This window comes from Pseudophryne corroboree, chromosome 6, assembly GCF_028390025.1.
Source record: "Pseudophryne corroboree isolate aPseCor3 chromosome 6, aPseCor3.hap2, whole genome shotgun sequence".
Lineage (NCBI taxonomy): Eukaryota > Metazoa > Chordata > Amphibia > Anura > Myobatrachidae > Pseudophryne > Pseudophryne corroboree.
The window spans coordinates 572,558,055-572,584,603 of record NC_086449.1 but is presented as its reverse complement, the minus strand read 5'-3'; the positions used below and the strand labels follow the sequence as shown (position 1 = coordinate 572,584,603).

Here is a 26,549-nt window from a genome sequence, read left to right as displayed (position 1 = left end):
GGTACCCCTCCTGCAACAGGGAACGGGGTATTATTCCACACTGTTGTGGTACCGAAGCCGGACGGCTCGGTGAGACCGATTCTAAATCTAAAATCTTTGAACACTTACATACAGAGGTTCAAATTCAAGATTGAGTCACTCAGAGCAGTGATTGCGAACCTGGAAGAAGGGGACTACATGATGTCTCGGGACATCAAGGATGCTTACCTTCATGTCCAAATTTACCCTTCTCACCAAGGGTACCTCAGGTTTATGGTACAGAACTGTCACTATCAGTTCAGACGCTGCCGTATGGATGGTCCACGGCACCCCGGGTCGTTACCAAGGTAATGGCCGAAATGATGATATTCCTTCGAAGGAAGGGAATTTTAGTTATCCCTTACTTGGACGATTCCCTGATAAGGGTAAGATCCAGGGAACAGTTGGAGGTCGGTGTAGCACTATCTCAGGTAGTGTTGCGGCAGCACGATTGGATTCTCAATATTCCAAAATCGCAGCTGGTTCCGACGACTCGTCTTCTGTTCCTAGGGATGATCCTGGACACAGTCCAGAAAAAGGTGTTTCTCCCGGAGGAGAAAGCCAGGGAGTTATCCGAGCTAGTCAGGAACCTCCTAAAACCGAGCCAAGTCTCAGTGCATCAATGCACAAGGGTTCTGGGTAAAATGGTGGCTTCCTACGAAGCAATCCCATTCGGCAGATTCCACGCAAGAACTTTCCAGTGGGACCTGCTGGACAAATGGTCCGGGTCGCATCTTCAGATGCATCAGCGGATAACCCTGTCACCAAGAACAAGGGTGTCCCTCCTGTGGTGGTTGCAGAGTGCTCATCTTCTAGAGGGCCGCAGATTCGGCATTCAGGACTGGGTCCTGGTGACCACGGATGCCAGCCTGCGAGGCTGGGGAGCAGTCACACAGGGAAGGAATTTCCAGGGCTTATGGTCAAGCCTGGAGACATCACTTCACATAAATATCCTGAAGCTAAGGGCCATTTACAATGCTCTAAGCTTAGCAAGACCTCTGCTTCAAGGTCAGCCGGTGTTGATCCAGTCGGACAACATCACGGCAGTCACCCACGTAAACAGACAGGGTGGCACAAGAAGCAGGAGGGCAATGGCAGAAGCTGCAAGGATTCTTCGCTGGGCGGAAAATCATGTGATAGCACTGTCAGCAATTCCGGGAGTGGACAACTGGGAAGCAGACTTCCTCAGCAGACACGACCTCCACCCGGGAGAGTGGGGACTTCACCCAGAAATCTTCCACATGATTATAAACCGTTGGGAAAAACTCGACAGGTATTGCGCCAGGTCAAGGGACCCTCAGGCAATAGCTGTAGACGGTCTGGTAACACCGTGGGTGTACCAGTCAGTGTATGTGTTCCCTCCTCTGCCTCTCATACCCAAGGTACTGAGATTGATAAGATGGAGAGGAGTAAGCACTATATTCGTGGCTCCGGATTGGCCAAGAAGGACTTGGTAACCGGAACTTCAAAAGATGCTCACGGAGGATCCGTGGCCTCTACCTCTAAGAAGGGACCTGCTTCAGCAAGGACCCTGTCTGTTCCAAGACTTACCGCGACTGCATTTGACGGCATGGCGGTTGAACGCCGGATCCTGAAGGAAAAAAGGCATTCCGGATGAGGTCATCCCTATCCTGATCAAAGCCAGGAAGGATGTAACCGCAAAACATTATCACCGCATTTGGCAAAAATATGTTGCGTGGTGCGAGGCCAGTAAGGCCCGACGGAGGAAATTCAACTGGGTCGATTCCTACATTTCCTGCAAACAGGAGTGTCTATGGGCCGGAAATTGGGGTCCATTAAGGTTCAAATTTCGGCCCTGTCAATTTTCTTCCAAAAAGAACTAGCTTCAGTCCCTGAAGTTCAGACGTTGTAAAAGGGGTACTGCATATACAGCCTCCTTTTGTGCCTCCAGTGGCACCTTGGGATCTCAATGTAGTTTTTGGGTTCCAAAAAGTCACATTGGTTTGAACCACTTAAATCTGTGGAGTTAAAATATCTCACATGGAAAGTGGTCATGCTGTTGGCCCTGGCCTGGGCCAGGCACGTGTCAGAATTGGCGGCTTTATCCTGTAAAAGCCCTTATCTGATTTTCCATTCGGACAGGGCGGAATTGAGGACTCGTCCTCAGTTTCTCCCTAAGGTGTTTTCAGCGTTTCACCTGAACCAACCTATTGTGGTGCCTGCGGCTACTAGGGACTTGGAGGACTCCAAGTTGCTAGACGTTGTCAGGGCCCTGAAAATATATGTTTCCAGGACGGCTGGAGTCAGAAAATCTGACTCGCTGTTTATCCTGTATGCACCCAACAAGCTGGGTGCTCCTGCTTCTAAGCAGACTATTGCTCGTTGGAATTGTAGTACAATTCAGCTTGCACATTCTGTGGCAGGCCTGCCACAGCCAAAAATCTGTAAATGCCCACTCCACAAGGAAGATGGGCTCATCTTGGGCGGCTGCCCGAGGGGTCTCGGCTTCACAACTTTGCCGAGCAGCTACTTGGTCAGGAGCAAATACGTTTGTAAAATTCTACAAAATTGATACCCTGGCTGAGGAGGACCTGGAGTTCTCTCATTTGGTGCTGCAGAGTCATCCGCACTCTCCCGCCCGTTTGGGAGCTTTGGTATAATCCCCATGGTCCTTTCGGAGTTCCCAGCATCCACTAGGACGTCAGAGAAAATAAGAATTTACTTACCGATAATTCTATTTCTCATAGTCCGTAGTGGATGCTGGGCGCCCATCCCAAGTGCGGATTGTCTGCAATACTTGTACATAGTTACAAAAATCGGGTTATTATTGTTGTGAGCCATCTTTTCAGAGGCTCCTCTGTTATCATGCTGTTAACTGGGTTCAGATCACAGGTTGTACGGTGTGATTGGTGTGGCTGGTATGAGTCTTACCCGGGATTCAAAATCCTTCCTTATTGTGTACGCTCGTCCGGGCACAGTATCCTAACTGAGGCTTGGAGGAGGGTCATAGGGGGAGGAGCCAGTGCACACCAGCTAGTCTTAAAGCTTTTACTTTTGTGCCCAGTCTCCTGCGGAGCCGCTATTCCCCATGGTCCTTTCGGAGTTCCCAGCATCCACTACGGACTATGAGAAATAGAATTATCGGTAAGTAAATTCTTATTATAGCCGACATATACATCACAAAGCATTCTCAGAGATGGTATGTTTCTAATGCCCAGTAACTGGCATCAGTAAACATTTGCTACAGTAAGTTGTCTGTCTGTCAAAATGGTATGCATGTTTTCTCTATCGTCCTAGTGGATGCTGGGGTTCCTGAAAGGACCATGGGGAATAGCGGCTCCGCAGAAGACAGGGCACAAAAAGTAAAGCTTTTCCAGATCAGGTGGTGTGCACTGGCTCCTCCCCCTATGACCCTCCTCCAGACTCCAGTTAGATTTTTGTGCCCGGCCGAGAAGGGTGCAATTCTAGGTGGCTCTCATAAAGAGCTGCTTAGAGAAAGTTTAGCTTAGGTTTTTTATTTTACAGTGATTCCTGCTGGCAACAGGATCACTGCAACGAGGGACAGAGGGGAGAAGAAGTGAACTCACCTGCGTGCAGGATGGATTGGCTTCTTGGCTACTGGACATCAGCTCCAGAGGGACGATCACAGGTACAGCCTGGATGGTCACCGGAGCCGCGCCGCCGGCCCCCTTGCAGATGCTGAAGTAAGAAGAGGTCCAGAATCGGCGGCTGAAGACTCCTGCAGTCTTCTAAAGGTAGCGCACAGCACTGCAGCTGTGCGCCATTTTCCTCTCAGCACACTTCACACGCAGTCACTGAGGGTGCAGGGCGCTGGGGGGGGGCGCCCTGGGAGGCAAATGAAAACCTATTAAAAGGCTAAAAATACCTCACATATAGCCCCCAGAGGCTATATGGAGATATTTAACCCCTGCCTGGATTCACAAAATAGCGGGAGACGAGCCCGCCGGAAAAGGGGCGGGGCCTATCTCCTCATCACACGGCGCCATTTCCTCTCACAGCTCCGCTGGTCAGGACGGCTCCCAGGTCTCTCCCCTGCACTGCACTACAGAAACAGGGTAAAACAGAGAGGGGGGGCAAATTTAATGGCAATATTTTGATATATATAAAGCAGCTATAAGGGAGCACTTATTATAAAGCTATCCCTGTCATATATAGCGCTTTTTTGGTGTGTGCTGGCAGACTCTCCCTCTGTCTCCCCAAAGGGCTAGTGGGTCCTGTCTTCGTGTAGAGCATTCCCTGTGTGTCTGCTGTGTGTCGGTACGTGTGTGTCGACATGTATGAGGACGATATTGGTGTGGAGGCGGAGCAATTGCCAAATATGGGGATGTCACCTCCTAGGGGGTCGACACCAGAATGGATGCCTTTATTTGTGGAATTACGGGATAGCGTCAACTCGCTTAAGCAGTCGTTTGACGACATGAGGCGGCCGGACAATCAATTAGTGCCTGTCCAGGCGCCTCAAACACCGTCAGGGGCTGTGAAACGCCCTTTGCCTCAGTCGGTCGACACAGACCCAGACACAGGCACTGATTCCAGTGGTGACGGTGACGAATCAACCGTATTTTCCAGTAGGGCCACACGTTATATGATTTTGGCAATGAAGGAGGCGTTACATTTAGCTGATACTACAGGTACCACTAAACAGGGTATTATGTGGGGTGTGAAAAAACTACCTATAGTTTTTCCTGAATCAGAAGAATTAAATGACGTGTGTGATGAAGCGTGGGTTGCCCCTGATAAAAAGCTGATAATTTCAAAGAAATTATTGGCATTATACCCTTTCCCGCCAGAGGTTAGGGAGCGCTGGGAAACACCTCCTAGGGTGGACAAGGCGCTAACACGCTTATCTAAACAAGTGGCGTTACCCTCTCCTGAGACGGCCGCACTTAAAGATCCATCAGATAGGAGGATGGAAAATATCCAAAAAAGTATATACACACATGCAGGTGTTATACTACGACCAGCTATAGCGACTGCCTGGATGTGCAGTGCTGGGGTAGTTTGGTCAGAGTCCCTGATTGAAAATATTGATACCCTGGACAGGGACAATATTTTACTGTCGTTAGGACAAATAAAGGATGCATTTCTTTATATGCGTGATGCACAGAGGGATATCTGCACACTGGCATCACGGGTAAGTGCTATGTCCATTTCGGCCAGAAGAGCTTTATGGACGCGACAGTGGACAGGCGATGCGGATTCAAAACGGCATATGGAAGTTTTGCCGTATAAAGGGGAGGAGTTATTTGGAGTCGGTCTATCAGATTTGGTGGCCACGGCTACAGCCGGGAAATCCACCTTTCTACCTCAAGTCACTCCCCAACAGAAAAAGGCACCGACTTTTCAACCGCAGCCCTTTCGTTCCTTTAAAAATAAGAGAGCAAAGGGCTATTCATATCTGCCACGAGGCAGAGGTCGAGGGAAGAGACAGCAACAGGCAGCTCCTTCCCAGGAACAGAAGCCCTCCCCGGCTTCTACAAAAGCCTCAGCATGACGCTGGGGCTTCTCAAGCGGACTCTGGGACGGTGGGCGGTCGTCTCAAAAATTACAGCGCGCAGTGGGCTCACTCGCAGGTAGATCCCTGGATCCTGCAGATAATATCTCAGGGGTACAGGTTGGAATTAGAGACAGATCCACCTCGCCGTTTCCTGAAGTCTGCTTTACCAACGTCCCCCTCCGAAAGGGAGACGGTTTTGGAAGCCATTCACAAGCTGTACTCTCAGCAGGTGATAGTCAAGGTACCTCTTCTACAACAAGGGAAGGGGTATTATTCCACTCTATTTGTGGTACCGAAGCCGGATGGCTCGGTAAGGCCTATTCTAAATCTGAAGTCCTTGAACCTGTACATAAAGAAGTTCAAGTTCAAGATGGAGTCACTCAGAGCAGTGATAGCGAACCTGGAAGAAGGGGACTTTATGGTATCCTTGGACATCAAGGATGCGTATCTCCACGTTCCAATTTACCCCTCACACCAGGGGTACCTCAGGTTCGTTGTACAAAACTGTCACTATCAGTTTCAGACGCTGCCGTTTGGTTTGTCCACGGCACCTCGGGTCTTTACAAAGGTAATGGCCGAGATGATTATTCTTCTTCGAAGAAAAGGCGTATTAATTATCCCATACTTGGACGATCTCCTAATAAGGGCAAGGTCCAGAGAACAGCTAGAGATGGGATTAGCACTATCTCAAGAGGTGCTAAAGCAGCACGGATGGATTCTGAATATTCCAAAATCCCAATTAATGCCGACAACTCGTCTGCTGTTCCTAGGGATGATTCTGGACACGGTTCAGAAAAAGGTTTTTCTTCCCGAGGAAAAAGCCAAGGAGTTATCCGACCTGGTCAGGAACCTCCTAAAACCAGGAAAGGTGTCTGTACATCAATGCACAAGAGTCCTGGGAAAAATGGTGGCTTCTTACGAAGCAATTCCATTCGGCAGATTCCATGCAAGAATTTTCCAAAGGGATCTGTTGGACAAATGGTCAGGGTCGCATCTTCAGATGCACCTGCGGATAACCCTGTCTCCAAGGACAAGGGTATCTCTTCTGTGGTGGTTGCAGAGGGCTCATCTATTGGAGGGCCGCAGATTCGGCATACAGGATTGGATCCTGGTGACCACGGACGCCAGCCTGAGAGGCTGGGGAGCAGTCACACAAGGAAGAAACTTCCAGGGAGTGTGGTCGAGCCTGGAAAAGTCTCTTCACATAAACATTCTGGAACTAAGAGCAATCTACAATGCTCTAAGCCAGGCGGAACCTCTGCTTCAAGGAAGACCGGTGTTGATCCAGTCGGACAACATCACGGCAGTCGCCCATGTAAACAGACAGGGCGGCACAAGAAGCAGGAGTGCAATGGCAGAAGCTGCCAGGATCCTTCGCTGGGCGGAGAATCACGTGATAGCACTGTCAGCAGTGTTCATCCCGGGCGTGGACAACTGGGAAGCAGACTTCCTCAGCAGACACGATCTTCACCCGGGAGAGTGGGGACTTCATCCAGAAGTTTTCCACATGCTAATAAACCGTTGGGAAAGACCAATGGTGGACATGATGGCGTCTCGCCTCAACAAAAAACTGGACAGGTATTGCGCCAGGTCAAGAGATCCGCAGGCAATAGCTGTGGACGCGCTGGTAACACCTTGGGTGTACCAGTCGGTGTATGTGTTTCCTCCTCTGCCTCTCATACCAAAGGTATTGAGAATCATACGGCAAAGCGGAGTAAGAACGATACTAGTGGCTCCGGATTGGCCAAGAAGGTCTTGGTACCCGGAACTTCAAGAGATGGTCACGGACGATCCGTGGCCTCTACCTCTGAGAAGGGACCTGCTTCAACAGGGTCCCTGCCTCTTTCAAGACTTACCGCGGCTGCGTTTGACGGCATGGCGGTTGAACGCCAGATCCTAAAAGGAAAAGGCATTCCAGAAGAAGTCATTCCTACCTTGATTAAGGCAAGAAAGGAAGTCACCGCGAAGCATTATCACCGCATTTGGCGGAAATATGTTGCGTGGTGCGAGGATCGGAGTGCTCCGACGGAGGAATTTCAACTGGGTCGTTTCCTACATTTCCTGCAATCAGGATTGTCTATGGGTCTCAAATTGGGATCTATTAAGGTTCAAATTTCGGCCCTGTCAATATTCTTCCAAAAAGAATTGGCCTCAGTCCCTGAGGTCCAGACTTTTGTCAAAGGAGTACTGCATATACAGCCTCCTGTGGTGCCTCCGGTGGCACCGTGGGATCTAAATGTAGTTTTAGATTTCCTCAAATCCCATTGGTTTGAACCACTAAAAAATGTGGATTTGAAATATCTCACATGGAAAGTGACTATGTTACTGGCCCTGGCTTCCGCCAGGAGAGTATCTGAACTGGCGGCTTTATCTTATAAAAGCCCTTATTTAATTTTCCATTCGGATAGGGCAGAGCTGCGGACGCGTCCGCATTTTCTCCCTAAGGTGGTATCAGCGTTTCACCTGAACCAGCCTATTGTAGTGCCTGCGGCTACAAGCGACTTGGAGGACTCCAAGTTGTTGGACGTTGTCAGAGCTTTAAAAATATACATTTCAAGGACGGCTGGAGTCAGAAAATCTGACTCGCTGTTTATACTGTATGCACCCAACAAGTTGGGTGCGCCTGCTTCTAAGCAGTCGATTGCTCGTTGGATTTGTAACACAATTCAACTTGCACATTCTGTGGCAGGCCTGCCACAGCCTAAATCTGTTAAGGCCCATTCCACAAGGAAGGTGGGCTCATCTTGGGCGGCTGCCCGAGGGGTCTCGGCATTACAACTCTGCCGAGCAGCTACGTGGTCAGGGGAGAACACGTTTGTAAAATTCTACAAATTTGATACCCTGGCAAAAGAGGACCTGGAGTTCTCTCATTCGGTGCTGCAGAGTCATCCGCACTCTCCCGCCCGTTTGGGAGCTTTGGTATAATCCCCATGGTCCTTTCAGGAACCCCAGCATCCACTAGGACGATAGAGAAAATAAGAATTTACTTACCGATAATTCTATTTCTCGGAGTCCGTAGTGGATGCTGGGCGCCCATCCCAAGTGCGGATTATCTGCAATACTTGTACATAGTTATTGTTAACTAATTCGGGTTATTGTTTAGGGAGCCATCTTTCAGAGGCTCCTCTGTTATCATACTGTTAACTGGGTTTAGATCACAAGTTGTACGGTGTGATTGGTGTGGCTGGTATGAGTCTTACCCGGGATTCAAAATCCTCCCTTATTGTGTACGCTCGTCCGGGCACAGTACCTAACTGGAGTCTGGAGGAGGGTCATAGGGGGAGGAGCCAGTGCACACCACCTGATCTGGAAAAGCTTTACTTTTTGTGCCCTGTCTCCTGCGGAGCCGCTATTCCCCATGGTCCTTTCAGGAACCCCAGCATCCACTACGGACTCCGAGAAATAGAATTATCGGTAAGTAAATTCTTATTTTAGCTACTATGTCATTCCCACATATTTTATGCGGTTCATTCATTTTTTTATTTTTTTATTATTATTATTTTCTACTGCACATTTATTAAGGCCTATGTGTAAAATCAGGCTTTTTGTGAGTTTTAAAAAGCGAAGAATTTTATGGCGGTGGTTAGAAGAAAAAACAAAATCGAACCTTTTTTTTGTCTTTCTTGCAATTAAATATTTATTTATTTATTTTTTTTGGGGGGGGGTGGCCATTTTACGAAGATTGGTTTTGCCATGTGAATAAATCCAAACTAATGCTCTTTTCATAAAGTATTCTGGAAAATAAAACAAGGTATAATTTGGGTGGGTGATCTATAAATAATGATTTATATTCTGTTGGAATGTGACCTAAAAACAGGCAAAAAGAGATTTATGGCAGACTTACCATGGTTAAATCTCTTTCTGCGAGGTACACTGGGTTCCACAGGGAATACATCGGGGTGTAGAGATGGATCTTGATCCAGAGGCACCAACAGGCTAAAGCTTTAGACTGTCCCAGGATGCATTGCGGGGCCTCCTCTATAGGGAGGCACTGTGAGCTCAGTTTTGTCAATCAGCCCAATGCAGAAGCAGGTAAAAGAGAAGGCAGATGTTATTCACATAGAACCACATTCTCACGACAGGAGAAGGGACTAGCGGCTAATGCAATACAAACCCATAGAAGCGAAGTGCGTCAGGGTGGGCGCCCTGTGGAACCTAGTGTACCTCGCAGAAAGAGATTTAACCATGTTAAGTCTACCATAAATCTCCTTTTCTGCAGCGGGGTACACTGTGTTCCACAGGGAATACATCGGGGATGTCCTAAAGCAGTTCCTCGAGGGAGGGAACGCGCCTTAGCGGGCATGAAAACCCGGCGTCCAAAGGAAGCATCCTGGGAGGTGGAAGTATCAAAGGCATAAAACCTAGTAAACGTGTTCACTGAGGACCACGTAGCCGCCTTGCACAACTGTCCTGCGGGCCGCCCAAGAAGGTCCAACAGACCGAGTAGAATGGGCTTTAATAGCAGCAGGAGCTGGGAGCCCAGCCTGCGCATAAGCTTGTGCAATCACCATTCTAATCAATCTGCCAAGGTTTGCTTATTCGCAGCCACCCACGTTTGTGGAAACCAAATAGTACAAAAAGGACATCTGACCTCCCAATAGAGGGGTGGTATTCATGTGACCGGCGGTCGGGAGACCGACGGTCACATGACCTCCTCCGGCATACCGACATCTCACTATCCCGATGGTCGGCATGCCGACCAACAGGGACTATTTCCACTCGTGGGTGTCCACGACCCCCATAGAGTGGGAATAGAACCCGTGGCGACCGCAGGTCGCTACCGAGCCCGCAGCGTGGCAAGCGCAGCGAGCCCGCAAGGGGCTTGCTGCACTCGCCCCTCCCCGCCGGGATCCCGGCGCCGGTCAGCCATACTACACCCCAATAGAGGCAGTCCTTTCCACATATATACAGGGAGCCCTTACCACATCAAAAGACCGCTGTTTGGAGGACAAGTCAGAAGGGATGAAGGCCGGAACCACAATCTCTTGGTTAAGGTGAAAAGATGACACCACCTTAGATAAATAACCGGGGCGAGTTCGGAGAACTGCTTGGTCACGATGAAATATCAAAAAAACCGTAAGCCATTTAAGGTCTACTGACTCAAGAGGTTCAAATGGAGACTCTTGCAGGGCATTCAGGACAACAGACAAATCCCATGGAGCCACAGAAGGGACATAGGGAGGCTGAATCCGCAGTACGCCCTGAGTGAATGTATAAACACTCAGGCATAGACGCAATTTTTCTCTGAAACCACACCAACAAGGCAGATATGTAAGACTTGAGGGAGGCCAGACGAAGTCCTAAATCCAGGCCTTGTTGCAAAAAAGTCAGAAGGCTGGAAGTACTAAATTTATAATCATGGTAATTCTTAGCAGCACACCAGGTGAAGTAAGAATAGTATAGTATGGAGGAGAGAAGGGAAAGGGGAGACATGATAGAAACTTTCAAATATACCAAAGGTTTTAACAAAGTTCAGGAAGGAAACATTTTTCAAAGGAAAAGAAGTATTAGAACTCGAGGACATACACTGAAACTGGAGGGAGGCAGGTTCAGGGGAAATTTAAGGAAAAATTATTTCACAGAAAGGGTAGTGGATAAGTGGAATAGCCTCCCATTAGAGGTGGTAGAGGCTAAGACTGTAGAGCAATTTAAACATGCTTGGGATAGGCATATGAATATCCTTACAAAGAATTAAGGTTCAAAAAGGGTTGCGATTACCTAAAGGATAAAAAAGATGGGCCAAGTGGTTCTTATCTGCCGTCAAATTCTATGTTTCTATGTTTTTAAGAATTCCAGACCCTATAATAAATCCGTGCAGAAGCCGGTTTGCGGGCCTTTAGCATAATTTGGATAACCGCCTCAGAGAATCTTTTGGCCCTCAGGAGTGAAGCTTCAAGAGCCACGCCGTCAAAGCCAATTATCTGGGTAGACACAAGGGCCCTGAACGAGGAGGTCTGGGCATTGAGGAAATAGAAGAGGACGCTCGATCGATAGACCCTGCAGTTCTGAGAACCAATGCCGTCTGGGCCACACAGGAGCGACTAGAATTAGTATTCCTCTTTCTTGTTTGAACTTTCGCAGTACTCTGGGCAGGAGTGACACTGGAAGGAACATGTAGGGCAACGTTCCATGGAATTGTCAGTGCGTCCACGAACGCTGCTTGAGGATCCCTTGTCCTTGATCCGAAGACCGGTACTTTGTGATTGTGTCGAGACGCCATCAGGTCTACATCTGGGAGACCCCACTTGTCCACTGGGAGTTGAAATACTTCCTGATGAAGACTCCACTCTCCGGCTTGCACGTCTTGACAACTGGGGAAATCCGCTTCCCAGTTGAGGACTAGCGGAATGAACACTGCTGGCAGATGGCATTCCGCCCAACGAGGGATTTTTGACACTTCCATCATTGCCATGCGGCTTCGAGTGCCGCCTTGATGGTTTATGTATTCCACCGTGGTGACGTTGTCTGATTGTACTTGAACAGGCCTGTTCTGTATGAGAGGCAGGGCAAGAGTCAAAGCGTTGAACACTGCCCTCAAATCCAGAATATAGATTTCTCCTTGGTCCACCGACCCTGGAGAGAGTGTTGCTCCAGCACCGCGCCCTAACCCCTTAGACTGGCTTCTGTAGTCAGTAGGACCCAGTTAGGGATCCAGAAAGCATGGGCCCTGCTCAACTGCTGGTCCTGTAGCCACCAGCTCAGTGACAGACGAACCTCTGGAGTCAAGGAGATCATTTGAGACCTGATCCGATGAGGCAGGCCATCCCACTTGGAAAGGATTAAACTCTGTAGAGAGCGGGAATGAAATTGAGCGTACTCTACCATGTAGAAAGCCGATACCATGAGGCCTAGTACTTGCATTGCCGAGTGTATATAGACACTCTTGGGCGAGAGAGGAAGTATCTGATCCTGTCCTTAAGTAACAGGACTTTCCTTGGAGACAGAAACAGTCTTTGGCTATGTGTGTCCAGCAGTGCCCCCAGGTGCACCATGCTCCGAGCAGGGACCAGCGAGGACTTCTTCCAGTTGACGAGCCATCCGTGGGCTTGTAGGAAACGTACCGTCATTTTTTATTTTTAATACATTTGCAGAAAACTGAAAAAAACACTCTTTTCATGTTGTCATTATGGGGTATTGTGTGTAGAATTTTGGGGACAAAAATGAATTTATTCCATTTTGGAATAATGCTGTAACATAACAAAATGTGGAAAAAGTGAAGCGCTGTGAATACTTTCCGGATGCACTGTATGGACCACCCTGTGTATATATAATATATAGATAATTCTTAGGGGTATATGCAATTCCGGGCGAATTGCGGCAATTTTTCACCCGTTTTTAAATTCGACACAATTCGACCGTCGAATTCCGGCCGGCGGGTGCCGGAATTCGACATATTCAATAAAAAACGGATTCGACAGTCCCGCTGTCGAAAAACGGACCATTTGACTGATTTTGAAACGACTTTTCAGATGGTACAAAATACGGTAAAAAAAACGAAAAAAAATTGTGTGGGGTCCCCCCTCCTAAGCATAACCAGCCTCGGGCTCTTTGAGCCGGTCCTGGTTGCAAAAATACGGGGGGGAAAATGACAGGGGGTCCCCCGTATTTTTTGTACCAGCACCGGGGTCCACTAGCTGGACAGATAATGCCACAGCCGGGGGACACTTTTATACCGTTCCCTGCGGCCGTGGCATTAAATACCCAACTAGTCACCCCTAGCCTGGGTACCCTGGAGGAGTGGGGACCCCTTAAATCAAGGCCCCCCCCCCCCAGCCACCCAAGGGCCAGGGGTGAAGCCCGAGGCTGCCCCCCCCCCATCCAAGGGCTGCGTATGGGAGGCTGATATAGCCTTGTTGAAAATGAAAGTATATAGTTTTTTGCAGAAGAACTACAAGTCCCAGCAAGCCTCCTCCGCAAGCTGGTACTTGGAGAACCACAAGTACCAGCATGCGGGGGGGAAATGGGCTCGTTGGTACCTGTAGTTCTTCTGCAAAAAAAATACCCAAATAAAAACAGGACACGCACACCGTGAAAATACAACTTTATTTCACACATGCCGACACACACATACTTACCTATGTTGACACGCCGACTGCCACGTCTCCAATGTCGAAGAATCCGGGGTACCTGAAAATAAAATTATATACTCTCCTAAATCCAGTGTCCTGTGATATTTGTAATCCACGTTCTTGGCAAAAAAAAAACCGCATACACATGGGACCCCTTTCCCCGAATGCAGAGACCCCCCGTGACTGCTGTCACAGAAGGTCCCTTCAGCCAATCAGGGAGCGCCACGTCGTGGCACTCTCCTGATTGGCTGTATGCGCGTCTGAGCTGTCAGACGCGCATCGCACAGCCCCCTCCATTATCTTCAATGGTGGGAACTTTGCGGTCGACCGCAATTGCTTATACCTCTCAATATACTGTGTGTGCATTATATATATATATATATATATATATATATATATATATATATATATATATATATATATATATATATATATGTAGGAATAAAACACAATGGAAAAGGCGCTCATAGTGCAGACTGTTTATTCAATTTAAAAACAGTAACAGGTCCACGGACAAATTGTATAGGACTCGTACAATATAGCACACGCTGTGGGCTGGTTACCACACGGTTCAAAGAAAATCCACTGGCACAAACTGCATACCCGCTGCCCGCCACCCGGGACCACACACCGCGCCGCCGGCTATGGTATAGCCGTGACTCGTCGGGAAACCTCTGGATCAGACAGTGGGAGCAGCTGCACAGGTGGACACAGTGCGTCAGACAGGCCACGTGGTTGTGAGGTCATCAAACATCCAATGATATGCTTTGGAGACGCCATTGGATTAAGAAATATTACATCAACCACGACACTCATGTATAGAGTGTTATGCTTTTAATATTGATTTATTGTTCTGAAACAAATTACATGGCTATTATATAAACTGTGGTTCATTGTCAAACATATGAATAAATAGTCTTTTTACAAATTGTGGTCATAACTTGGCGATTGGAAACAGTCAATTAACTACATAAATAATTAGCTCCCCTGGGAATCCATTTTTTGTATATGTATGTGTGTGTGTATGTATATGTATATATATATATATATATATACACACACGTGTGTGTATATAGGGGTGTTAGAGCCCCGAAACGTTGAGTTATGGATTAAATTTGCACCGCTGTTCACTTTATTAGCAGTCTCGTGAGTGCCGCCTTTTTATATATTGAGTACATAAACAGACTGTACCAGCTGTCAGTGTCAGGAAGGCACCGGAGCAATTACATTGGATAGCCGACATCAGGAGAGTGCCTGACCCAGCTCCTTGTATGTATGTGTAGAGATATATATATATATATATATATATATATATATAATGTATATATAATGTATGATGTGTATATAATGTATGATGTGTATGTCCTGGTTAATTACAAGACTCTTTGCTGAAGAAAATATATAATCCATATGTTTTTTATTCCTGCAGGTATATACAAATGCACCTTTACACATAAGAAGCTTGGTGTTACCAAAGAGCAGCTGGCTGGAAGAGTATTGCCTCATTTGATTCCTCTTAGTATCGAAAACAACCTCAATCTTAACCAGGTGAGCGTGGTATAGGCAGCTAGTTGTGGTGGTTAGGAAGTAGTGCCTGTAACGTGCCACCTCTCTGCTCATACAGTGTAACCATCCAGTTCTCATGTGCTTGTATGATACTGCATGAATAGTATATGGATTACCGAGTCCTGGTTTCTGAACATCTGTGAAGGATTAACGGAAATAAAGTTTGTTAGTTGCCAATCCTACAACTGCATCATTTATAAGCGGCCTTCTGCAGTCTATAATTTGTAGCAATTCTTAAATTAGTTAAGCATTAAAATGGATGTTTTCCCTGACCAAGTTATTGTAGCAGAACAAATTCTAGTTTAAACATGACTACAATGTTTTAGTTGCTGCTCATATGCTCACCCTGGTTATCAGAGTCTGGACTTTTGTCTGGTGGAGTTCCCTTGTGTACGGTTGTCCCCAGCGATGATGTGTGTAAAGGGGGGGTACTCACGGAACGATAATCTAAGCAATCTGACTAGATTGCTTAGATTTTAAGCATGATCGCTCCGTGTGTACCCCTTACAGCGATAGCGATGCGCAGCCCTGCGCATCGCTATCGCTGGTGCTAGATTGGCCTGCATGCAGGCCAATCTAGCAGGTCGCTCATTTAACCCGCTGGGTGAAATGAGCGCCCCGCACTCTCAGCACACATCGCGCTGTGCTGAGTGGGGGGAGAGATGTGTGCTGAGCGGTTCGCTCAGCCCACATCTCTCCCTAGATCTGCCTGTGAATACGGGCCTTAAGTTCTGGTGCTGAAGTTTATTCTTTGTAATATTTTAATTTAATACGATCTATAGGCGAATGAGTCCAGGCTTAGAAAAAAAAGTACAAAGAGAGTGGATTAAAAATAACCAGAAAACAATATTAAAAGGAACTTACCTTAAAACAACAGTATGTCACTGCTCCTTAATTCATGTATGCTAATGATGTTCTCTCATGTCTTATATCTGCACAAGAAAGATGTTTACAGAGAAATCTAAAGAAGCTTATACCGTTACTGGACATACTAAGCTTAGAGATGCACAGCACACATACAGCATAGAGCATATCTATACTATAACTAGTAATTAATGACATGTGAGGCATTGCTGATCTTTATAGTCACTGCTTGAATGTCGCCTTTGCAAACTTTTGGCTCGTGTTGCTGATTGTGCCTCCTTTACAAACATGACACTGGTGCTGTTTGTATATCTTTTATACAACTGACACATTGTCTTATTATGCTGCTTAATGATTCTAAATAATTAATTCATATGTGTTACCATGCTGTTAATAATAATGAATGTTGTACTAGGATACTTTTAAAACAAAGAGATTATCCTGCCCCATATATCACTCCTGAATCCTTATAAAATGTTGTATCCTGATTCTGCCTTTCTTGTGTGTAAGATAAAATACTAGTACAGGCAGAGTATCCCATATCCAAATATTCCGAAATACAGAATTTTTTGAGTGAGATAGTGAAACCTTTGTTTTCTGATGGCTCAATGTACACAAACTTTGTTTAATACACAAAGTTTATAAAAAATATTGTATTCAATGACCTCCAGGCTGTGTGTATAAGGTGTATATGAAACATAAATGAATTGTGTGAATGTACACATACAGTACTTTGTTTAATGCACAGTTATTAAAAATATTGTATAAAATTACCTTCCTGCTGTGTGTATAAGGTGTATATAAAACATAAATGCATTCTGTGCTTAGACTTGGGTCCCATCGCCATGATATCTCATTATGGTATGCAATTATTCCAAAATGCGGAAAAATCCAATATCCAAAATACTTCTGGTCCCAAGCATTTTGGATAAAGGATACTCAACCTGTATTGGCATGGTTTTATTTTATTTTTTTATTTTTTTTAGTTTCCACTTATGTGACTTATGTGAATAAAAAGAAAGAAATGACAGACAGTAGACCACAAGTGCAAGCATTTTTTTTTTTATTTTTTTTTTCAAATGTCCTATATTTTGTCTTCTGCTGCTTGTTATTTTGGTATATGTACATCTGTCCGGAAAGTGCTGTTTTCAAATATACAAAAGTTACAAAAAAGGCAGGAAACCTGTAATCTCCTTCTGACCTGCCCATTATAGGCTGGTGTGTGTTCAAGCATTTATCATTTGTTTTTATCAGCTTCGTTTTTCTACCACTGCTATGATGCATACATTTATAATTGTGACATGGTGATTCTAGGCTCGTTTGTAGGAATTTGTAACGATATGTTACATACTGGACACATTAAAGGGTGTTGCCACACATTGGTAAAGTAGATGATTAATCTGTGGGGGGGGGGGGGAGGAGAGAGGAGAGGAGAGATTACTCACCTAATAGGTGTCAGGATCCTGAGCATCGGGATGCCGAAGTCTGTATTCTGACTGCATTCCAAGCACCGGGATCCCAATACCATCCGGTTACCAGAAGGGGAAAAAGGGTAAGGAATTAGCTGTATTCATTTGGTTCATTATGCTAACTAATGAGTTTATTTGCGAGACTACTAGGATTATGTGAAAATGTGTCTGACATTTTTCTTATTATTGTTACTCTCATACAGTTTAATGCTTTCATGTCCGTGATTAAAGAAATGCTGAACAAATTGGAGGCAGAGCATAAAACTAAGCTTGAACAGCTTCATATGATGCAAGAGCAGCAGAAGTAAGTCAACTATATGTGCTGGGACCTTGTATGATTGGCCATCTGTGCTTGTGTAAGTGGACGTTCCAAGTGTTTTATACATTCTCCTACATACAGGACATGTGCTGGGAGCTTGTATGATTGCCCTTCTGTGCTTGTGTAAGTGGACGTTCCAAGTGTTTTATACTTTCTCCTACATACAGGACATGTGCTGGGAGCTTGTATGATTGCCCTTCTGTTCTTGTGGACGTTCCAAGTGTTTTATACATTCTCCTACATACAGTACATGTGCTGGGAGCTTGTATGATTGCCCTTCTGTGCTTGTGTAAGTGGACGTTCCAAGTGTTTTATACATTTTCCTACATACAGTACATGTGCTGGGAGCTTCTATGATTGACCTTCTGTGCTTGTGTAAGTGGACGTTCCAAGTGTTTTATACATTCTCCTACATACAGTACATGTGCTGGGAGCTTGTATGATTGCCCTTCTGTGCTTGTGTAAGTGGACGTTCCAAGTGTTTTATACATTTTCCTACATACAGTACATGTGCTGGGAGCTTGTATGACTGTCCTTCTGTTCTTGTGGACGTTCCATGCTTTTTATTAATTATCCTACATACAGTACATGTGCTGGGAGCTTGTATGATTGCCCTTCTGTGCTTGTGTAAGTGGACGTTCCATGCGTTTTATACATTGTCCTACATACAGTTCGGGTGCTGGGAGCTTGTATGATTGCCGTTCTGTGCTTCTGTACGTGGATGTTCCATGCTTTTTATTCATTGACAAATCAGAAGCAAAATGTAGGCCACACGTGGCACTAAATAAAAATCTGTGATACGGTTTCCCTTGGAATAGAAGATTGATGGAATGAGTGTGCTTCTATAGGTTTAATGGAGGGTCTTCTATTAAGGGACTCATTTATCATTGATCCCATATTCATTGCGGTCTGGGGCGATATTAGTACCTAGTATTACATTGCAATATGTGATCACTTTGGGGGAATATATCATTATGTTCCGTGTGCTGCCGGGTTGCTGTGCATGCGTGATTCCGCTGATTGCACATGCAATGCAGGTCCACGCTGTTCCTTCACATTCCAGAAATTGGTAAATCTGGTGGCATTGTATCCCCCATAGAAACCTAAGGGGGATGCGGCTGTCTGCGGGAATGGAGAGATCGCAGCAGGTGTCGAAGAGATCTGTTGGAGTCCCTCCTATGCACCTTCGGGGGATACAGAATATGGGTTTAGTATGACTTACCGACGGTCATAATCCCTACAGTAAAAATACCGACATTCATTATGCCGACATGTGAAAATGCTAACATAGTCAGAATACCGACATTTTAAATGCCGACATTTCAAAATACCGACATGAGTTTTTATGGGGGGATTTTGTGTCAATGTGGACACAGGTCGACATGGACACTGTGTAAGTGTAGCGCTGCGCTCGCCATGCTTCGGGCACGGTGCCTCGCTCGGCGCACACACGTACATTCCCCCTCCAGGTCCACTGGGATGGTAAATTTTGAACAAGTCTGTTTTGGGGGAAAAAGTCCTTAAAAATGCATGTCTGCATTTCAAATGTCTGTTTTCTGACTGTCGGTATTTTGACTGTCGGTCAATGGCTGTTGGGATTATGATTGTCGGTATTGTGTCCGTCGGTAAATCAACTGCTACCCCTTAATATTTGTGGCAAATATTTTTTGATAAATATGCCCCTGAATGAGTACAATACAGGAGCTAAAAAGTTGTTTTAAACTCAAAAGATAACTGAGATAATGATTGAAATTGATTGGTCTCACCGCTTTATGGGGCAAATGTATTAACCTGGAGAAGGCATAAGGAAGTGATAAACCAGTGATAAGTGCAAGGTGATAAACGCACCAGCCAATCAGCTCCTAACTGTTATTTTACATATTGGAGCTGATTGGCTGGTGCGTTTATCACCTTGTACTGGTTTATCACTTCCTTATGCCTTCTCCAAGTTAATAAATCTGCCCCACAATTTGTAAGTCCTCCAAATGAATCGGCACTGGAGAACTGATGCATGTTGGCCCTCTTGATCAGGGTCCACTATGGGGTGTATTCAATTGATGTCGGATCCTTTCCGACATCTCAGTATTCAATTAGCAGCCAAATCGATTGGATTTGGCAGTTCCCGACAATGCTAATCCGACTTTTTTTAAAGTCGGATTGACATTGTCGGAAACGGGGCGAAAACCTGTTGGATTTGGCCATGAATCTGACAAAACACGTGGATCCGCGGCTATTCCGTCGATCCACGTGGAATTGCCGACTTGTTAAGCCGCCATTCCACCTGTTTTCTGACTTGTCGGATAAACGGCACTTTGATTGATATCTCATTATGGTATGCAATTATTCCAAAATGCGGAAAAATCCAATATCCAAAATACTTCTGGTCCCAAGCATTTTGGATAAAGGATACTCAACCTGTATTGGCATGGTTTTATTTTATTTTTTTATTTTTTTTAGTTTCCACTTATGTGACTTATGTGAATAAAAAGAAAGAAATGACAGACAGTAGACCACAAGTGCAAGCATTTTTTTTTTTATTTTTTTTTTCAAATGTCCTATATTTTGTCTTCTGCTGCTTGTTATTTTGGTATATGTACATCTGTCCGGAAAGTGCTGTTTTCAAATATACAAAAGTTACAAAAAAGGCAGGAAACCTGTAATCTCCTTCTGACCTGCCCATTATAGGCTGGTGTGTGTTCAAGCATTTATCATTTGTTTTTATCAGCTTCGTTTTTCTACCACTGCTATGATGCATACATTTATAATTGTGACATGGTGATTCTAGGCTCGTTTGTAGGAATTTGTAAGTGTTTTATACATTCTCCTACATACAGTACATGTGCTGGGGGCTTGTATGATTGGCCTTCTGTGCTTGTGTAAGTGGACGTTCCAAGTGTTTTATACATTCTCCTACATACAGTACATGTGCTGGGAGCTTGTATGATTGGCCTTCTGTGCTTGTGTAAGTGGAAGTTCCAAGTGTTTTATACATTCTCCTACATACAGGACGTGGTGCTGGGAGCTTCTATGATTGACCTTCTGTGCTTGTGTAAGTGGACGTTCCAAGTGTTTTATACATTTTCCTACATACAGTACATGTGCTGGGAGCTTGTATGATTGCCCTTCTGTGCTTGTGTAAGTGGACGTTCCAAGTGTTTTATACATTCTCCTACATACAGTACATGTGCTGGGAGCTTGTATGATTGCCCTTCTGTGCTTGTGTAAGTGGACGTTCCACGCGTTTTATACATTCTCCTACATACAGTACATGTGCTGGGAGCTTCTATGATTGACCTTCTGTGCTTGTGTAAGTGGACGTTCCAAGTGTTTTATACATTTTCCTACATACAGTACATGTGCTGGGAGCTTGTATGATTGCCCTTCTGTGCTTGTGTAAGTGGACGTTCCAAGTGTTTTATACATTTTCCTACATACAGTACATGTGCTGGGAGCTTCTATGATTGACCTTCTGTGCTTGTGTAAGTGGACGTTCCAAGTGTTTTATACATTCTCCTACATACAGTACATGTGCTGGGAGCTTGTATGATTGCCCTTCTGTGCTTGTGTAAGTGGACGTTCCAAGTGTTTTATACATTTTCCTACATACAGTACATGTGCTGGGAGCTTGTATGACTGTCCTTCTGTTCTTGTGGACGTTCCATGCTTTTTATTAATTATCCTACATACAGTACATGTGCTGGGAGCTTGTATGATTGCCCTTCTGTGCTTGTGTAAGTGGACGTTCCATGCGTTTTATACATTGTCCTACATACAGTTCGGGTGCTGGGAGCTTGTATGATTGCCGTTCTGTGCTTCTGTACGTGGATGTTCCATGCTTTTTATTCATTGACAAATCAGAAGCAAAATGTAGGCCACACGTGGCACTAAATAAAAATCTGTGATACGGTTTCCCTTGGAATAGAAGATTGATGGAATGAGTGTGCTTCTATAGGTTTAATGGAGGGTCTCCTATTAAGGGACTCATTTATCATTGATCCCATATTCATTGCGGTCTGGGGCGATATTAGTACCTAGTATTACATTGCAATATGTGATCACTTTGGGGGAATATATCATTATGTTCCGTGTGCTGCCGGGTTGCTGTGCATGCGTGATTCCGCTGATTGCACATGCAATGCAGGTCCACGCTGTTCCTTCACATTCCAGAAATTGGTAAATCTGGTGGCATTGTATCCCCCATAGAAACCTAAGGGGGATGCGGCTGTCTGCGGGAATGGAGAGATCGCAGCAGGTGTCGAAGAGATCTGTTGGAGTCCCTCCTATGCACCTTCGGGGGATACAGAATATGGGTTTAGTATGACTTACCGACGGTCATAATCCCTACAGTAAAAATACCGACATTCATTATGCCGACATGTGAAAATGCTAACATAGTCAGAATACCGACATTTTAAATGCCGACATTTCAAAATACCGACATGAGTTTTTATGGGGGGATTTTGTGTCAATGTGGACACAGGTCGACATGGACACTGTGTAAGTGTAGCGCTGCGCTCGCCATGCTTCGGGCACGGTGCCTCGCTCGGCGCACACACGTACATTCCCCCTCCAGGTCCACTGGGATGGTAAATTTTGAACAAGTCTGTTTTGGGGGAAAAAGTCCTTAAAAATGCATGTCTGCATTTCAAATGTCTGTTTTCTGACTGTCGGTATTTTGACTGTCGGTCAATGGCTGTTGGGATTATGATTGTCGGTATTGTGTCCGTCGGTAAATCAACTGCTACCCCTTAATATTTGTGGCAAATATTTTTTGATAAATATGCCCCTGAATGAGTACAATACAGGAGCTAAAAAGTTGTTTTAAACTCAAAAGATAACTGAGATAATGATTGAAATTGATTGGTCTCACCGCTTTATGGGGCAAATGTATTAACCTGGAGAAGGCATAAGGAAGTGATAAACCAGTGATAAGTGCAAGGTGATAAACGCACCAGCCAATCAGCTCCTAACTGTTATTTTACATATTGGAGCTGATTGGCTGGTGCGTTTATCACCTTGTACTGGTTTATCACTTCCTTATGCCTTCTCCAAGTTAATAAATCTGCCCCACAATTTGTAAGTCCTCCAAATGAATCGGCACTGGAGAACTGATGCATGTTGGCCCTCTTGATCAGGGTCCACTATGGGGTGTATTCAATTGATGTCGGATCCTTTCCGACATCTCAGTATTCAATTAGCAGCCAAATCGATTGGATTTGGCAGTTCCCGACAATGCTAATCCGACTTTTTTTAAAGTCGGATTGACATTGTCGGAAACGGGGCGAAAACCTGTTGGATTTGGCCATGAATCTGACAAAACACGTGGATCCGCGGCTATTCCGTCGATCCACGTGGAATTGCCGACTTGTTAAGCCGCCATTCCACCTGTTTTCTGACTTGTCGGATAAACGGCACTTTGATTGAATAGGTGGAACCTGGATTCGACCTTAAATTGCCGTTTATTCGGGAAATCCGACTTGAATACTGCCCTAAGTAGTATGGTGCTCCGAAGTAGTGGTGAGTCAGTAACATAACTGTGGAGGGTGTCCTGGCTGGGGATCAGCACTGTAGTGAAGTGCTACTGTGTAGTGTGTAGCTGGTGAAAGTTCAGCACTCCTGCACAGATCAGGCACCTGAGACAGAATGAAATCAATGGTCTCTGGCAAATTGTAAGGTGATTTCAAGTGAGACCAGTGAAAGTGTCAATGTGCTGGGAAGCCCGGAGATTGTCTGCATTAACGGACTGACGCATTGCGGTGCCAGATTGGCACCTTCATCTAAAGCAGATGTGGCACTAGCGGGCATGTGCTTTTTATAGCTGCAGACAGCTGCTACTGCTGCTAATTAATTATATAGAAGTTACATCGACTTAGTCATTCACTATTGGGATAAAAAAATAATTGTGATATAAATCCTAAAATGCTAAATATAACAGATTTTAGATAATAAAAATATGACCTACAAATCTAAACAAAACCAGTGTATGTAAGTGATATTGGCCCGGCTGGAAGGAGCTTTTTTGATTTTGTTTAATAATTTTTAACTCTGTTTTGACAGAGTTGTCATACAGAAATCTATGTAACATAACCACTTATCTTCTGCATCTCATTTTCACTTTCATCCTACACTACTGTATCTGGTGTTGACAATATGATATCTAGGAGCTGTCTCTATTTGTATCACAGCGTACTATTTTAGAGAAATATTGTTACTTATGTAGTTTTATGCTTATTTGTGAATTGTTATGTAATACTTAGTACAATATATTAGTTAAAGCTTTGCTTTTTTTTATAAGAGACTTGTTTATTACCAGAGGTTGGGCATCCCTGTTTCTTTTTGCATATTTTTATATATTGTCTGACATACATGTGCTGTATGCTTGTACAGCTGTCGTTCTGTGCTTGTGTTTTGCAGTGCACAATGTCCGTATTTTCTCCTCCCAAAGCACTATTGTACCACAAATAAATTACGTTACTGAATAATATAAAAAAAAATTGTTATTGTTTATATATAATACATTGTTGATTTTAAGAGTCCATCATATATGCATTTTCTTTCACTCCCTAGATCTTTGGATATAACAAGCCAGTTGAATATAGCTGCGGAACAACACACTAGTAAAACAAGTAATGAGGTACTGTAATAAACTGCTAAAAGGCTGTCAAATATTTGTACGTATCATTTTCAATGAAAGCAAATGAAAGATTTCCTACATTTATATTAAACACAATAAGCACTCTATGTAAAGAAAAAATGTTTTTAAATCTATTACACACTGCATACTGTACATGCACACTTATACCCCTTTCACTTTGCCAATGCCGGGTCCTTACCAGGTGGGACTTGGCATTTGACCCAAACAACTGGCTCCCTGACCTGGCACTGCCACTGACCCGGTATTCAATTCACTATGGGCCCTTTCACACTGCACAGCGACCCGTGTCGAAACGGCAATATACCTGGTCAACACCGGGTTATTTGTGCGGTGTGAAAGGGGTATTAGGGGAAGATGTACTAACCTTGGGGAGTGATAAAATAGGGGCTGATTGGTTGGCACTTTATCTCTCTTCCATGGCTTCGTACATCTGCCCCTTAATAGCAATTCCTGTGCTAATACAGCAAGAAGTAACACAACTCCATTCCAGATTTACAAGCTTAAAACCTCTTATTTAATAATATAGATCTTCTCATACCATTATTAATACAGAGGATTAGAGTAAATATACAGATTGTATACACCATGAAGGAGGCATACTTTATAAACTAGATTACCTTTTAAAATGATTGTATTTACCACTTCGCTCTGCACAAGATCTCCGTCTCTCATCCACACTTATTACTCGCTCCCATTCACGATTGCAGGACTTTCTTTGAGCTGTACCCACTATGTGGAATACCCTCCCATGCACATTTAGGGGTATATTTACTAATACCCCTTTTCCACTAGTGATGCGGGTCGCAGCCGGGAGCCTGATACGGGTGCTACTCGGCTGCGACCCGCATCAGAGCCCCCTTTCCCACTGCACTCACCAACTCGGCATATTGTCGGGTTGGTGACGCTGCTGGTGACGCGCCAGGAGCGCCACCCTTCCATACACTGTGAACGGGAGCCGTGTCGCATCGACACGGCTTCCGTTTACACTGCACACGTGTTCACCCCGGTAAGCTACCTGGGTAGGATTCCCGGATCATTTGATCTCGGTTTTTGCAGAGAGAGCCGTTTCCACTAGCAAAAAAACATGGGTAAATGCGCGCCCCCGTGCATTTACCCGTGTGTTTTGAGCTAGTGGAAAAGGGGTATTAGGTGCAGGTTTACAAAAGTGGAGATATTGCCCATAGCAACCAATCAGATTCTGGCTATTATCTTCTAGAAGGTGCTAGATAAATAAGTAGAATCTGGTTGCTATGGGCAACTTCTCCACATTTGAATACCTGCACTCTAGTAAATATACCTCTGAGACTCTCCTAGTCTTCAAGCGTTCACTGAAAACACACCTCTTTAGGCAAGCTTAACAAATTCCAGAACCGCCCACATATGGGTCTATTCAATTCAAGTTGGAATTCCCAACTTGTTGGAAAACGTCAGTTTCCGACAATTTAAGGTCGAATCCAGATTCGACCTATTCAAACTGCCCTTTATCCGACAAGTCAGAAATTTCGACTTGTCAGAAAACAAGTGGATTGGCGAATTAGCTGCGGATCCACATGTTTTATCGGATTCACAGCCAAATCTGACAGGTTTTAGTCCCATTTCCGACAATGTTAATCCGACTTTAAAAAACAAGTCGGATTGGCATTGTCAGGAACGGCCAAAACCTGTCTGATTTGGCCGCAAATTGAATACTGAAATATCTGATCCTTTCTGTCGGAAAGGATCCAACATCAATTGGCTATACCCCATAGCCTTCATTAACTATCTGACCCAATTGCATTCTCTCTATACAGTCCACACACAACCTCCCATATTTTGTCTTTATTCACTTTCCCATCCTCCTACCCCAGGCCAACATTTATGCGTGACTATACAAAGGTTCTTGGTGTGCTGTATGATATAGTCACACAGAAATGTTGGCACTCCAAGCACCTTTGCACACATGCAGCACACCAAGAACCTTTGCAATCTGGCTGGGCCATTTTGCAATAGATAGCACCTATTTGTGTATCAAGGCCTATTGTAAGCTTGCAAGCGGGGCCTCCTAACTCTGTCTGCCTGTTATTATTACCCGGTTAGTTCTGTCACTGTTGTTTCCATTTGTAAAGCGCAA

At 44.9% G+C, this 26,549-nt stretch overlaps 1 protein-coding gene across 5 annotated transcripts in view; it reads left to right on the top strand.

The window, feature by feature from the left end:
* Positions 1-26,549, top strand: part of SCYL2 (SCY1 like pseudokinase 2) — a 158,511-nt gene that overhangs the window by 100,665 nt on the left and 31,297 nt on the right. For all 5 annotated transcript variants that reach the window (XM_063927837.1, XM_063927836.1, XM_063927835.1 and 2 more), the window contains 3 exons: positions 14,996-15,114; positions 17,669-17,769; positions 24,352-24,418. In XM_063927837.1, the coding sequence (XP_063783907.1) occupies positions 14,996-15,114; positions 17,669-17,769; positions 24,352-24,418 (287 nt within the window). The remainder of the gene's footprint in view (positions 1-14,995; positions 15,115-17,668; positions 17,770-24,351; positions 24,419-26,549) is intronic.